A 15443-nucleotide genomic window follows, 5' to 3' on the forward strand; every position below is an offset into this window, starting at 1 on the left:
AACTAGGCCTATTTTATTTATTTATTACTTTTTTGTGGTGGGGCCAGTAAAACATTATTTTTCAGCGCTGAGCCCTGAAATTACTTTTAATTTCATAATTTTCATAAACTTTTTTTCATTTCAGTGAACAAACCATAAATAAACCCATTGTAATGTCACATTTAGCAATGTCTTTAAAATAGTATGTTGTATATACAGTCAAACCGAAATTTATTCAGACACCTTCAACATTTCTCACATTATCACAGTTTATTCGCTATAGTTTAGAAAATGGAAATAAAATGTGATAAGAACTCAGAGTTATCAAATCAGTTGATATTTCACTGGTTTTGGTCATCCTTCTGTTAGACTGTCTCACAAATAAATTATGTTTAATAGCTGTCAGCTGTTAAATTTAAGTACACAATTAGATAATACCAATTTAGCTCAACCAATTACCAAGCAATGCTTAATTTTGTTCAGTCTGTGGTGTAAAAAGGTCACATTAGCAATTAAAGAAAAAACACTTAAAGGTAGGGTAGGTAATCCTGTTCAGAAACACTTTTTTTTATACTGGGTGAAATGGTCCTTCCATCCTGATAGTAGTCAATACATTATGTGTTTAGAAAAAGGAATGAAAAAAATCAGACCTCTGTAGCAGCTGCAGGACAGTAAAAACTCTGACCAATCACTGCCATTCGGTGCGAATGTAAAGAACCAATCAGATGCCTTCATGTCTCGTGCCCGCCCCGAGCCCCACTGCGCGCGCTGCCCGGCGTGCACTCATCACATGTCACCGTTCCCGGAAATATTCAGCTCAAAGCACCTGCATATGCAGTCAGCGAAGGCAAACAAGGCAAAAACTACTTCCTCGGACCCTGCCCGCGCTCTTGAACGACCTCCTCTGCTTCGCCCTCAACCCCGGACCTGTCCTCGAACCGACGATGCGGTACTTGTCTCCGGACTCGGAGTGTACGTTAGTCTTCATTAGAGTCAACAATGTTTTCATCATGGAAACTCTTACATGCAAAACACCGTATATGTTATGAATCTTACACGAAATTCATCTTCATCACAGTGTAACTGATGGTAATGGAAAAACGTGTATCAATGCAACCTGTTTTTAGTTTTGCCTTATAAATATAGCTCGTTACCGAATGAAACTTTACCATTATCGATATGCTAGCTTGATAGTGAGTACTAAAAGAAATCTTATTTGTTTATATTCATAGTGATAAAGTTAGGTATTTTATTACATGTGATTCTGACATGATGTCACTGTATGTACTGCGCTCCTTCCTCTCCACTCGTCTCAGGTAATAAATGCGTCTTGTTCCAGCCTGAGCGTTTGGCGTCGCGCGTTCATGTGTTTTGGGGGCGTGGCTTTGGAAGGAGCTCAGAAGGGAGGGGGTGGAGTGAATGGAAATAATGAGCTGTGTTTATTGCAGATTAAAAGGTCTACAGTCACTCGATTTTTATATTTTCTTTTTCAGAGTACTTACATTTTAATTATGTATTGATATATACAGACAGTTTAAACAAATTTGGGATGTTTTTTTTTTAGAAAAATGATTACCTACCCTACCTTTAAGCAAAACATGGTCAGGTCAAAGTGTCTGAATCATTTTTGGTCCCACATTTTTATACATTTTACTGGTAGTCCACTGGTTGAAGAGTTTTTGGGTATAATATGTCACAGTTTACTTTATTTTACGATCTTCACTTACATAAATTAACTATATTGTCCTGTACCCACTAGTAAAAAAAAAAATATTCGAGTTTAGGCTGTACGTGAGTATAGTTTCTTCTCTTCTGGCAGATCAAAAAGGAAGTCTACCTGATCCAGCTGAGGCCAAGCTGCTGGCGCGGGCCGTACTGCTTACAGCAGACCTGCAGAAGACCAGGAATGAGGAACCTGGTCTAGAACTGCTTCTCCAGCCTCTACTGGATGTCTTACAGAGACTTAGCACTAATGTCTATCTGGTGCTTCACAAGACGGACAAGAGCCTGCAGTTACTCTTGAGCTTGCTGCGGCTGCATCGCAGACGCTCAGATACAGAGCAGGAGAATGGTGTGTGTTGTGTTTGAGAAAAGAAGACAAACATGCTGTGTTTGGACATGCTGAATGGAAGCTGATGTGTTTGGATGTTTGTAGAAGATGTTGTGGCTGTCGCTTTGAAGACGCACATGCTGTCGGTGGGGGATTCAGTGCAGGAGTTTCTGCTGAGGAGGTTGAGTGGGGAACTGAGGGAGGTGAGTGTTCTCTTACGAGAGGTCTCTCGTACTTGCGTAAGATATCTTACGCTAGGGGAAAACCTCTTTTCCTCGAGATATTGAAGCCAAAAATTATCCTTAATTTTGCAATAATGTAAAACGCATTGCAGCAGCATGCAGACATGGGCGAGACAGCTCGCGCGCCCATTGGCTGCTCTGCGGCAACTGCACCAGCCTATCGATAGAGGCTCCTCATGACGTCAGAACCAATGAGGGCGCTTCGCGCCCATTACGTCATGTCCCGCCGAAATCGGGTGGGGCCAGGGCTATAAATACGGCCCAGAGAGGCTGGTTTGGTCAGTTTTTCATCTCTTCAGCGGGCTCACGCATCGCTGGATCCTGAGAGGAAGCCGCGCCGTCTGATTGCAAGCACCCAGCGGGATTACTCTGCATCTGAAGCTGCCGGTCGACAACTCGCCGCCTTCAGTCGCCGTTCCTGCTGACGCTTTCCGGCGTACATATCCTTTTCTCTGTTACTGTGTTTTGTGTATGTGTGTGTGTTCGCCGCCGCGACACACACTCTCATTGCACTAAAAGAGCCGGGCGTCTTTTTCAAGACGCCCCTTCCCCCCCCCCAACCCGCAAAGCTCGCCGGTGCGCCCGCTTGCCTTGCCTGCTTGGAGGATGATACCTGCTCTCCCTCTGTTCGAGCCGCGCAAAACGCGCCGTTCACAGGGGATGTCAGGAGCGGACGGTCACGGGGCTAGTTTTCTCTCTCCCTCTGTTCGAGCCGCGCAAAATGCGCCGTTCACAGGGGAGGCTGGAAGCGGACGGTCGGGGTTAGTTTTCTTTACGTACAAGAAAGCTACCTCTGCGCCCCATTCACGCGTCAAACGCCGAAGAAAACATGTTGACGCTCTTATATGCTCGTGCATCTGAAAGCCTTTGTGTTCTCCCCTGCGGCTCAGTGGCGGAATCTTTGGTTTTTCACACGAGAGACCGGAGTTCGAATCTCGGTCTAACGGCAGATTAATTATGCCTCCAATGCTTCGCTCTGTCAGTTCCCTGAAAGGCGACTGCAGATGTGCATTTTGCAGCCAACGAGCGCGTTGTACAACCCGCTCGCCTGCACCCAAACACCGTTTCTATGGTTCCCGTGCGTCACTGGCGAAAGGAGAAAAGAGTGATAATGTCCCGCTGCGGCCGGGCCGAATTCTATTTCTTACACATTTCTCATTCCCCTCTGAAGTTCAGGCGACTGGAAATGTCATACTGCAGTGAGCGAGCCTGTTGTAATGCACGCGCGCCTGTAAACAAACGCCAGCACGTTGACGCTCTCTGTTTCTATGGCAACTTCTCGCTCGTTCAGTTCCAGTAAATGCGACTGTTCCAGTGTATTCTGCAGTAAATAAGTCGGCGACACAGCCCGCTTGCCTGTCAGTGCTCACTCTGTCAGTTCCCTGAAAAGGCGACTGCAGATGTGTATTTTTGCAGCCAACGAGCGCGTTGTACAACCCGCTCGCCTGCACCCAAGCACCGTTTCTATGGTTTCCGTGCGTCACTACCTCCATTCTCACACGTTTCTCTGGAAAATGTCAATATTGCAGTGGACGAGTCTATTGTAATACACGCACACCTGCAAACAAACGCCAGCGTGTTGACGCTCTCTGTTTCTATGGCAACTTCTCGCTCGTTCAGTTCCAGTAAATGCGACTGTTCCAGTGTATTCTGCAGTAAACAAGTCGGCGACACAGCCCGCTTGCCTGCACACAAACGCCGCTTTACGGCTACCCAGATAAATCCCATAGAGTGTATTTTCTGGTGTTCCGGCCACGGCCGATGGTGTTATGAGTGTAGACAAAATGCCCAGTGCTCATTCCTACACAGAAACACAGCCCGTCACACAGGGCTCGCGCACATGAAATCGACCCAGATCGATTGCGCATTAAATGTGGTAAATGTGCCCACTGCCCAGTGCCCACAAACACTACGTTCTGCATGTCTCAAGGTTTCTGTAAAACGAAACCAACATGCATTCGCTCTGCTCAGGCAGACAATGCTCTCAGTGTTGTAAATGTGCCCGCTATCCCACGCCCACATTCAAACATAGACATGACAGGTCTTACGGGACTCGCCCAGCCCTCCCCCTCTCGATTGACCACCGCAGAGGAGTCGAGCGCGGGCAATCTGCCCGCTGTTATCAGCGCGCCCCCTGCCTCAAATGTCATAAGCGCGACGCTTATGTTGCAGCACACTGAAGCCCCTCTGTCGCTGAGCGACCAGAGTGCGCTTCGCATTCAACCCCTAGCCATTCGTGCAAACGCATGGGCAAGGCTACCCGGGGTTTCGAAGTGGGTGCTAGACATTATAGAAAGAGGCTATTCGCTACAGTTCGGTCGACGCCCGCAACGCAAAGCGGCGCGAATCGATACTACGGTGAAAAAGGAAGTAGCACACCTACTTCGGGCCGAAATAGCGAAGTTACTGAGCAAAGGGGCTATAGAACCCCTATCACAAGCTCAGAGCGAAGGGGGCATGTACAGCAGATATTTTCTGGTACCAAAAAAAAAAAAAAAAAGACGGGGGTCTCAGACCCATTTTAGATCTAAGACGACTAAACAAAGCACTTCTGAAACGACGGTTCAGAATGCTCACGACCAAGAAAATCCTCTCGCAAATTTGCCAAGGGGACTGGTTCGTGTCGATAGATCTGAAAGACGCTTATTTTCAAATACAAATAGCGTCACGTCACAGGCGATTTTTGAGATTCGCCTTCGAGGGCCAGGCATATCAGTTCACAGTCCTGCCATTCGGCCTATCCCTGGCACCTCGCGTATTCACGATGTGCATGGATGCAGCGCTCGCACCCCTCAGGCTCCGAGGCATACGAGTGCTGAATTATTTGGACGATTGGCTGGTTCTAGCTCGATCACAGTCGGAGCTCATAGAACACAGGACCATATTACTCGATCACCTCGAGAATTTAGGTCTCACAGTCAATTGGGCAAAGAGTTCACTGTCTCCCAGTCAGAAAATATATATTTTCTGGGCACAGATCTGGACTCGCTGTCTATGACAGCACAGCTGTCGCCGCAGCGCAGACTAAGTATTCAGCGCATGACAGAGATTTTTTCGCCACGGCACTTTAGTCCCGCTCAAAAAGTTTCAAAGGATGCTGGGTCTCATGGCTTCAGCATCCTCAGTGCTTCAGCTGGGTCTGCTTCGCATGCGCCCGCTGCAGTATTGGTTGAAAGCGCGCGCCGCGCAGAGCTTGGACCTCCGGTCTCGCGCGCCTCAAGGTCGATCAGAAATGCATCGCAGCTCTGAAACCTTGGACAGTGACCGACTGGTACCGGTCAGGTGTAAGCCTGGGGACTTCCTTGAGTGTGAAGGTGGTGTCTACGGACGCCTCAACCTCGGGATGGGGAGCGCTGCTCGAGGGCAGACCGTTATTCGGCCAGTGGTCGGAACGGGAAAAGCTTCTGCATATAAACTGCCTGAAAATGATGGCAGTCGACAACGCGCTGAGGCGTTTTTTGTCCCCAGATAAAAAGACACCACGTCTTGGTCCGTTCGGACAACATGTCAGTGGTGGCTTATATAAATCACCAAGGAGGTATCAGATCCAGAATCCTTCACAGGCTGACGGAACGCCTCCTGGTCTGGGCTCAGCACAACCTGCGCTCGCTCAGGGCAGCGCATGTGCCCGGCCATCTGAATGTGGGACCAGACAGACTGTCCAGAAACAATCTGCCGACAGGAGAATGGTCTTTACATCCACAGACAGTCAAAATGCTATGGAGGACATTTGGCAGAGCGGAAATAGACCTATTTGCGTCTCAAGAGAACGCTCATTGTCAGGAATTCTTCTCCAAGAGCAGGGATGCGCTGGCTCACGCTGGCCCTGCTGCCCGCTCTATGCGTTTCCCCCTGTCACGCTCCTACCCCAGGTGTTAGAGCGAATCAGGGAGAGCGGATGCCCAGTGCTACTCGTCGCCCCATTTTGGACAAACCAAGTCTGGTTTCCAGTCCTGATGCAGCTGACGAGTACCGCCCCGTGGCCGATACCGGTGAGGAGGGATCTCCTCTCGCAGGCGAACGGCTCGATCTGGCATCCTCGCCCGGAGCTTTGGTCCCTACATGTGTGGGCCATCAACGGGTACCCATTAACCTCCCAGCGGGAGTGTTAAACACGATCACGCAGGCTAGAGCTCCATCTACGAGGCGGCTCTATTCCTCAAAATGGTCTGTGTTCACTAGCTGGTGTACAGCGAGTGGCACTTCACCCTCACGCTGTGGGGTGCCGGAGGTTCTCTCCTTTTTTACAAGAGCTTCTGGATAAGGGCAGAACCCCATCCACGCTCAAAGTTTATGTGGCGGCCATAGCAGCGTTCGCTGAACCACCGCTTGGCCAGTCATTAGGAAGGAACGATCTGGTAATTCGCTTCCTTAGAGGAGCTAAGAGGCTGAACCCTCCCAGACCACCCTCAGTTCCCGTTTGGGACCTTTCCACGGTTCTGGAAGCCATGAAAGGTGCCCCATTCGAGCCAATACAGTCAATAGACCTGAAACCCTTGTCTTTCAAAACAGTGTTTCTTCTGGCTCTCGCTTCAGTGAAGCGCATAGGGGATTTGCAAGCGCTCTCAGCGAGCACGACGTGTATGGAGTTTGGGCCGAATGACTCGAGAGTCATACTCAAACCAAAGCACGGATATGTTCCTAAATCCCTCAACACACCGTTTAGGGCACAGGTTATCTCCCTGTCGGCCCTGCCGGTATCTGAGGAGGAAGGGGACGCAGGCTTCCTTTGCCCGGTCAGGGCGTTAAGAGCCTATGTGTCTCGCTCATCTGTTTTCAGACAGACGGAGCAGCTCTCTGTTTTGTTCAGCTGACGTTCTAAGGGACTAGCTGCGTCAAAACAGAGTCTATCCAGGTGGATAGTTGATGATATAGCGCTAGCTTACACATCCAAGGGCCTGCAATGCCCGATAGGTGTCAAAGCGCACTCCACAAGAGGCATGGCCTCGTCGTGGGCTTGGTCCAGTGGGATTGCCTTGCAAGATATCTGTATGGCGGCAGGCTGGGCCTCCCCGTCTACATTTATAAGGTTTTATAACCTTGAGGTTCCCGCTTTGCAAGCTAGGTTGCTCTCGGTTTAATTTTTCAGTATTGCCCGCCCGATGCTGTCGGCTCGGGATGCTGAAACTGCTAGAGCGTCGATCACTGATCGCCTATATACTTCTGTGGGCAGTACGTAAGTCCCCCATATTTACCAGTCCAGGCTGAGTTCGCCCTGGCTGTGTGGAACACTTGATATAACATGCTCTTATCAGAGCTCAATATTACAGGAATGATGCTATTCTAGCCCCTCTTCCCGGATTCTCTGTGAGTCCCTTGTGATTAGGCACTGTATGAGCCCCGGGCACCTGCCCTTGGGACTTTAGTGTTATGTCTCAAGCACGCACGGCGTTTTACATTGTGTTCCCCTAGCGTAAGATATCTTACGCAAGTACGAGAGACCTCTCGTAAGAGAACGTACTCGGTTACTAACGTAACCTCGGTTCTCTCTAGAAGAGGGAACGAGTACTTGCGTATCTTGCCGTGCATGCGTCATGTTCTGATTCGCTTCAGCGATGAAAAACTGACCAAACCAGCCTCTCTGGGCCGTATTTATAGCCCTGGCCCCACCCGATTTTGGCGGGACATGACGTAATGGGCGCGAAGCGCCCTCATTGGTTCTGACGTCATGAGGAGCCTCTATCGATAGGCTGGTGCAGTTGCCGCAGAGCAGCCAATGGGCGCGCGAGCTGTCTCGCCCATGTCTGCATGCTGCTGCAATGCGTTTTACATTATTGCAAAATTAAGGATAATTTTTGGCTTCAATATCTCGAGGAAAAGAGGTTTTCCCCTAGCGTAAGATATCTTACGCAAGTACTCGTTCCCTCTTCTAGAGAGAACCGAGGTTACGTTAGTAACCGAGTACGTTTTCACACAGTAACACACAGAATCCTACCGGGAAAAACTAAGCCTGGGTTGTCAAAACTGGTTTATTGCTGATCAAAGGTGGTGTACCAGCACTAATCAGCGGGTCGACCATGTCGAAACCTGTTCCATCAACCATTTAGACTAGCTGATGACCATCAATTTGAACCACCTAAAACCATGTAAAATAAACTACCATCCGGTTTAGCTGGATTTTCAGGGGATTTTTACACTGTTGTGTCTGTCTTCTCTCTCTAGTTATGTGATGTGGAGAGGTCTGAACTTTATCTCTCAGTATTAAGGGAGCTGGTTCTCACTTACTCCACTGTTTCGTGGTACGGCTCAAATCTGCAGCAGAACTACATCCCAAAACTCACCACTCACTGCTTGAGGATCCTCAATGAACCTTCTGAACAGGTGCAGCACAAACATATTAACTGTTAAATGTGTTCAACATTGATAACAAAAATAAATGTTTCTTGAACACCAAATCAGCATATAAGAATTTCTGTAGGATCATGTGACACTGAAGACTGGAGTAATGATGCTGAAAATTCAGCTTTGACCTCACAGGAATAAATGACATTTGAAATATGTCACAATATTACTGTTTTTACTGTACTTGTCTTGGTGAGCTTAAGAGACTTCTTTCAAAAACATAAAAAATCTTTCCAACCCTAAAATTATCCCTAAAATGCTCTTGTGTATATGCTCTATTTCCCTTCACTTTTAAGTCAAATATAAAGTTAGACTGTCGTTACAGAAATATTTAATTTAGATTCAAGTATTTAAAAGAACCATAAAGTAAGTCGAGCAGCACAACAGTCTTGTTTAGTTTTTTTTCAAAGCAGAGATTCTTTCCCAATTCTTTGAGCTAAACCTCAGTTGTGTTGGTTCATTTTTTTCCCAGTATATTTTCCATATATATATTTGTTTCCGTGTAATTTTGGATGTTTTTTGCATCTCAACCAGACATTACTGAAGCCCACAACTGCGACAGTCAGGTCTGTTCAAGCTCTAAAACAATTTTGGTAGACCTTTGCAATAAGGCTCCATTTGTAATAAGGCTCCATTTGTTAGTTAAAGGGATAGTGCACCCAAACTCGCCCTCATGTCGTTCCAAATGCGTAAGACTTTCATTCATCTTCAGAACACAAATAAAGATATTTTTAATGAAATCTGAGAGCTTTCTGTCCCTCCATTGACAGCTACTCAACTGACACTTTGACGCTTCAAAAAGTTCATAAAGAGATCATAAAACTAATCCATATGAATTGAGCGGTTTAGTCCAAATTTTCTGAAGCGACATGATCGCTTTATATGATGAACAGATTGAATTTAGGCTTTTATTGGAGGGACATGGAGGGACAGAAAGCTCAGATTTCATCAAAAAGATCTGTTCTGAAGATGAACAAAAGTCTTACGGGTTTAGAACTGCATGTGGGTGAGCAATTAATGACAGCATTTTCATTTTTGGGTGAACTTACCAATTTTACATTACATTACACACTACATTGGTTAACATAAACTAACAATGAAAAATAAGCATTTATTAACCTCAGTTAATATCAACATTTACCAAAACATTATTACAATTAAGTTGTATCTAATATTATGAACTAACAATGAAGATTTGTTATTTTTATTAACTAACCTTAACAAAGAGTGTTGCTCATTGTTAATGTTAGGTAATGCTAACTAGGATTTAACTAATGGGACCTTTTTGTAAAGTGTTACCAAAACATCTTAAATAAGCTACCTACTTATATCATGGCTGCTGTGGGTCTTCAATGAAAAGTTCACCCAAAAATGTCAATTCTATCATAATCTTCCACATCCATATGGAGGAGAACTTTTATCAAAGTTTTCTTTTCTGAGGAGGATTATCACTTATTCATTTATGAATGTGTGTTTACTCCAGTCATCCAGAAGATGGCCTCTTGCTGAAGGACTGGGGGCGAATTGTGGCCCAGTTTATTGGAGATCAGTGGACGTGTCTGAGTTTCCTGCAGAAGTCTACTGGGACCGTCCGGGCTCCTGAAGCTCCTGAGGTCCTGAGGGCTGCGGTGGACGCTCTGGCATTATTGCCTGGCCATCTCGTTCTCCCGGTGCTGGACTTCATGGCATCAGTCCTGCCACAGGTGGGGAAGCAAAAGAGAAGGACATAGACTGTACTCTTGAATTAAATTAAAAGGTTTATTTTTGTGTTCAGTGCCAAGTTAAAAAGGTGAAAAATCTATATTTACAAGAGACAAATAACAACAATACAAATAACAACCTAAGATAGGAAGGCGAGCATGAGAGGTACCAAACAAAATAAATAAATGAAACTCATCTAACTAGTTTTATCAACTAAACTGACAATTAAATAAAATGTAGAACAGAAAAGTCTTCAGCGTGAAACGCCCTAACTAAACTATTCTAAATATTAAAATAAACAAAACAAACAGGGGTGTGGCGCTCTCTCCTAAACCTAGTGTGTCTAATACAACGGGACGTTCCTGTGTGGTGCACAATGAATGTTGCACGACTTGCTTACCTACTTGCTCCTCTTCAGCCTTCACACAACGTGACGACTTGAGAAGAGAGAAACTTGCACTTTAATTTACAGGAAGTGTTCTACACTGGGTAATGTAAGGTAATTACATGGGTTACAGGGATAGTTCATCCAAAAATGTAAATTGTGTCATGATTTACTCACCCTCAAGTTGTTCCAAACCTTTATGAATTTCTTTCTTCTGCTGAACACAAAAGAACATATTTTAAAGAATGTCGGTAACCAAACAGTTGATGGGCCCTATTGACTTCCATAGTATTTTTTCCCCCATACTATGGAGGTCAGTGGGGGGCCCCTCAACTGTTTGGTTACCGACATTGCTCAAAATATGTTCTTTTGTGTTAAAAAAGAAATTCATACAGGTTTGGAACAACTTGAGTGTGAGTAAATGATGGCAGAATTTTCATTTTTGGGTGACCTATCCCTTTAAGGTTAGGTTTAGGGGTAGGTTCAGTGTTAGTACCTAGTTATTACCCAGTTATTTTAGTTACTATAATAAGTACATAGTATGAACATTTGGAACAGGACTTAAAGTGCTACCGACAGAACATACACAACTGGACACTTTACATCCACATATACATGATAACATAGAATGCATCGGGCAAGTACTGTAAAGGAACACATAATAAACTCTAGCAACAGCATGTAATCACAAAAACACAGATTCGCGCTAACAAGGTGTGTTCAAGATGGCAGCAGTCAAACAAATCTAGCAAAAAGCTTCCGGGACAGAGGAGATACGGGTATTTAAACGGGTACGGTAAAAGGTGATTTGCAACGTGAACCGGGCCGTCAACTTCTGTGATGAAAAATGACAAGCTGTTCGTCCATTGGAATCTGAAACACAAAACAGATGAACTCCTCGGTGTACTTTAGAGTACGTTACAATTATCATTTCAGATTTAAAGGGCAACAAATACATATTCCACTGTTATCTAAGTAGTCTTCCTTAAAGTCAACTGATAATCTTAGTTGAGGTTTCTTGTGCCAAACAAGTGTCAGTAACATTATAACAACACCAGGAATTTCAGGGAATTTTACAATTGTAGAAATATGATTTTCTGTTGGTAAAAAAAAGAATATATGTGTGTATATTATTTTTCTGTGCCTTTTTACGGACAGGTTATGTTGTTGTGATGCGTGTTTAGTTCATGGGTGTATTTTCACCAGCAGATGGTGCAGTGTGAAGAATCTCTGTGCGTCGAGGCCGTATGTGCATCATGGAAGGTGGTTCAGGCTCTGAGCACAAACCCTCATGACTTCTGGTCCACACTGCAGGGATTCGTGCGCTTAGCTTTTGACCATGGGCTTCTGCAGCTCACAGAGGAACAGAACCCCAGCATCACGGCCTGCATACAACAGGTCAGGGAAAGATCTACAAGCACTTCGCCTTCTCCCTTTACATCCACAACATATTTTGATCAAAAATATATATAGCTAGTGTATATAATAAAAGCTTTCTGGTTTTTGACAGATTTTGAGTGAGCTCATGGAGTTGGCTCAGGTCCGATCAGGGGTGTTTAATGTTCTGATCCAGCATTGTTGTGAGACGTGGCTTCCAGCAGAGGGTGTCCAGTCAGACGCTGTGTTCAGTACGGCTCTCTTACACCTCAACATCCTGACTGAGGCCTGTGTGTACGGCCCAGTGTTCAGAAGAGACCAAAGGTCAATTTGAACAACATTAAGAAAGATATTCAAATAGTAAAATGTTTATATTAATATTTAAATAAATACAGAATAAATATTTTGAAAAAATACTAACAACTCTATATATACTGTGTATATGTATATATATATATATATATATACGCACCAACAGACTTTTTATATATATATATATATATAAAAAGTCTGTTGGTGCATCAGTGACTACTTATAGAACCTGTCAATCACAGCTGTCAATCATGACGTTACATCACCGTTTTTATAGCATCGCGTAATTAACTAAAAACAAGCTTATTTAAAAAACAGACACTTGAACTTACATCAGCGTGATAAAAAAAACTACAGTAAATGACAGAAACCACCTTTGGAAAAAAGATATTTGAAGTGTAATTGAATTGTTTAGTTGGTCTCACGGGGGAGAATAACACGGGGAGGCGGGGCTTATGACATTTACTAGGACCAGTCACCGGGGGCGATCGAGACGTTTTGATCGTCAGTGTACAATATTTGTCTTAAATCAATCAAACAATTAGATGATCAGTTGATCCCTCCTAATTTCATTGAATTTATTTAGCAGTAAATCCGTTTTATGACAGTTGATAAAGATATTTTAAATAATTGAAAAAATGTAGAAATGTAAGTGCATAAAACAAAAATTGAAACGCTCATAAATGTGTCGTTCCAATATAGTCATTCTGTCTGGTGTTTTTTATTCCTAGACAACATAATTTTACTGTGAGGACACCCTGTATTTATAGTTCGGATACTGGCTATCAATGTGCATGACGGTAGGTAAAGTTAAGGATAAGAGCTGTAAGTTAAAAAACAAGTTGGTTATAGAACTGTTTATGAGAAATCTTGAGCACATAAAAATAATAATAAAAACGTTCATTTTAAGAAGGTTTACTACTGTTGTGACAAGCATTCTGAGATATATGCAAAATACTCGCGTTCTTGCCGAAATGATTGGCCATTTCGTTTGTCGTTGTTTACGTAATGCCCCGCCCCCTCAGTCTGTCTGCAAATCAGAAGCGGGGAATGTCAGGGAATTGGATTACAAATAAATCAGGTTTTTTTTTTTTTATGTACATCATTGTTTAGCGCATACAGTATTTAGAAAATAACATTATTTCATATTAATTCGATCTATTGTAAATTATAATACATTTCATAATGACAGTTCAAAAAAGGCTGATGTTAGACTTTGTAATCATGCTATTTTCTTATTCCATATCAGTGATAAATTGTTTAATTCTTTCTGGTTTGTCGTATGTATCAGTAGCTTTTAGGGGTGGAACGGTACATGCATGTTTTCGTATTGAACCGAAACGGTACGGCCGGGTGTCACGTTTCGGTGCTTACTCTGAAGCAGGCAGCGATGTGCAACGCTGAGAGAGAGAGAGAGAGAGAGAGAGGCGCGGGCGCGTTCGAAAAGTCGCAAAGTGTTTACTTATATTTGTGTGCGCGCGCGCGCGTGTGTGTGTGTGTGTGTGTGAGGTGTGGGCGCGATCGAACAGTGGAAAATGAAAACATACTCCGTCATTTTTTTTATACAGGACATCATTCAAACTGCAAAGTGTTTAAGTTACTGTTAATTAAAAAGCAAATACATTTTCAATTCATTCAGGTACCATTACCAAACATATCTCAAGGTCTTTTTGTCTTTTTATTAATTTAATTAATAAACTAATTATATAAAACTATTGTCAGTGCACTACAAATAAACTGGTTCTATGCCTTTACTTTATTAATAAAACTTATTTAAAAAATACAAGGCTTAAGTAATTTATTTTCCTTTGGTGGTACAGCCTGAGACATGCACAAGCCTTCTGCATTTTTGTTTTGCTTTTCCCTCCATTGTACCGAGCTCGTACCCAACCGTGATGTCTGAACCGAGGTATGAACCGAACCGTGACTTCTGTGTACCGTTCCACCCCTATATATATATATATATATATATATATATATATATATATATATATATATATATATATATATATATATATATATATATATATAGTAACAAAGTATGTAAGTTACAAAAGTTGCACAATATATCGAAATATCGCAAATGTATATGCATATCGCAACGGCTTGCAATAACTGGGGTCATGAGCAATAGACCAAAAATCACTCACTGCTCTTTGCTGCATAACTTTTGTAGCTTTAATAAGAATCAGTATACTATATAGCCGATATTTAATTCATAGAGTGAAAACTAAGCCGTGTTTTATTTTTAAATTTGATTATTCAGTTTCTGCTGTTAAATAAACCTAATGTAGGATAACCTGAAACCCTAAACCCCGTAGTTTACACTGATGTTAAAATAACACTTATACTTATGCTACAGTAAAACACTGATGTTCACTTTCAGAAGTTGTTGGGATGTTTTCTTGTCACAAAAAGAATGTGAAACACGTATGTAGGTTATACCATTTTGAATATATTTTAAAGATCATTTAAATTAATTTTACACACTTTAAGCATTATCGTATCGAATATCGCATTTTCTTTCGATATCATGCAGCCGTAGTATTTGTCTTTTTATAATACCCATATCTTTTTATATAATATTTTATATTAATCTATTTGACTGCTCTAATACATACGCATATGTGCATAAATAAATCAATAAATATATATATATATATATATATACACACACTATTATTATTTTATTCATTTATTTTCCTTTATTCTCTTGCTTTCAGGCTTGTTCAGGAGGTTCAAAGCTATGTTGAGCAATTTGGTGATACTTGTGCAGCAAACACAGCTGTCAGCAGGTAAACCACAACACTAGCTGTTTGTAATGTAAGATAGTTGTCACTTTTGATACACTAGTGAGTAATGTTTCAGTAAAGCATTCCATAATTGTGAAGAAATGTTGTGGTATGCACATTTTAGAGGTTGGCATCATTGACTAAGCATGACTTTTATAAATAGACTGTGGTTCAAAACTACTTGAATTAAATATATTCATTGTACTTTTCCTCATACAGTAGCATGTCAAATACTTTGATGCTGATTTACATTTATTATTCTG

At 42.9% G+C, this 15443-nt stretch overlaps 1 protein-coding gene across 1 annotated transcript in view; it reads left to right on the forward strand.

Annotated features, from left to right (window-relative positions):
• The window catches only part of LOC309486908 (putative methyltransferase TARBP1), a 38208-nt gene that overhangs the window by 8078 nt on the left and 14687 nt on the right, over positions 1-15443 (forward strand). Inside the window, exons 11-18 of the mRNA XM_082154375.1 lie at positions 1799-2050; positions 2135-2232; positions 8434-8614; positions 9086-9179; positions 10097-10316; positions 11909-12097; positions 12210-12400; positions 15112-15183. Coding sequence (XP_082010501.1) covers positions 1799-2050; positions 2135-2232; positions 8434-8614; positions 9086-9179; positions 10097-10316; positions 11909-12097; positions 12210-12400; positions 15112-15183 — 1297 coding nt within the window. The remainder of the gene's footprint in view (positions 1-1798; positions 2051-2134; positions 2233-8433; positions 8615-9085; positions 9180-10096; positions 10317-11908; positions 12098-12209; positions 12401-15111; positions 15184-15443) is intronic.

The sequence above is a fragment of the Leuciscus leuciscus genome, assembly GCF_965113295.1.
Source record: "Leuciscus leuciscus genome assembly, chromosome: 22".
In the NCBI taxonomy this organism is placed as follows: domain Eukaryota; kingdom Metazoa; phylum Chordata; class Actinopteri; order Cypriniformes; family Leuciscidae; genus Leuciscus; species Leuciscus leuciscus.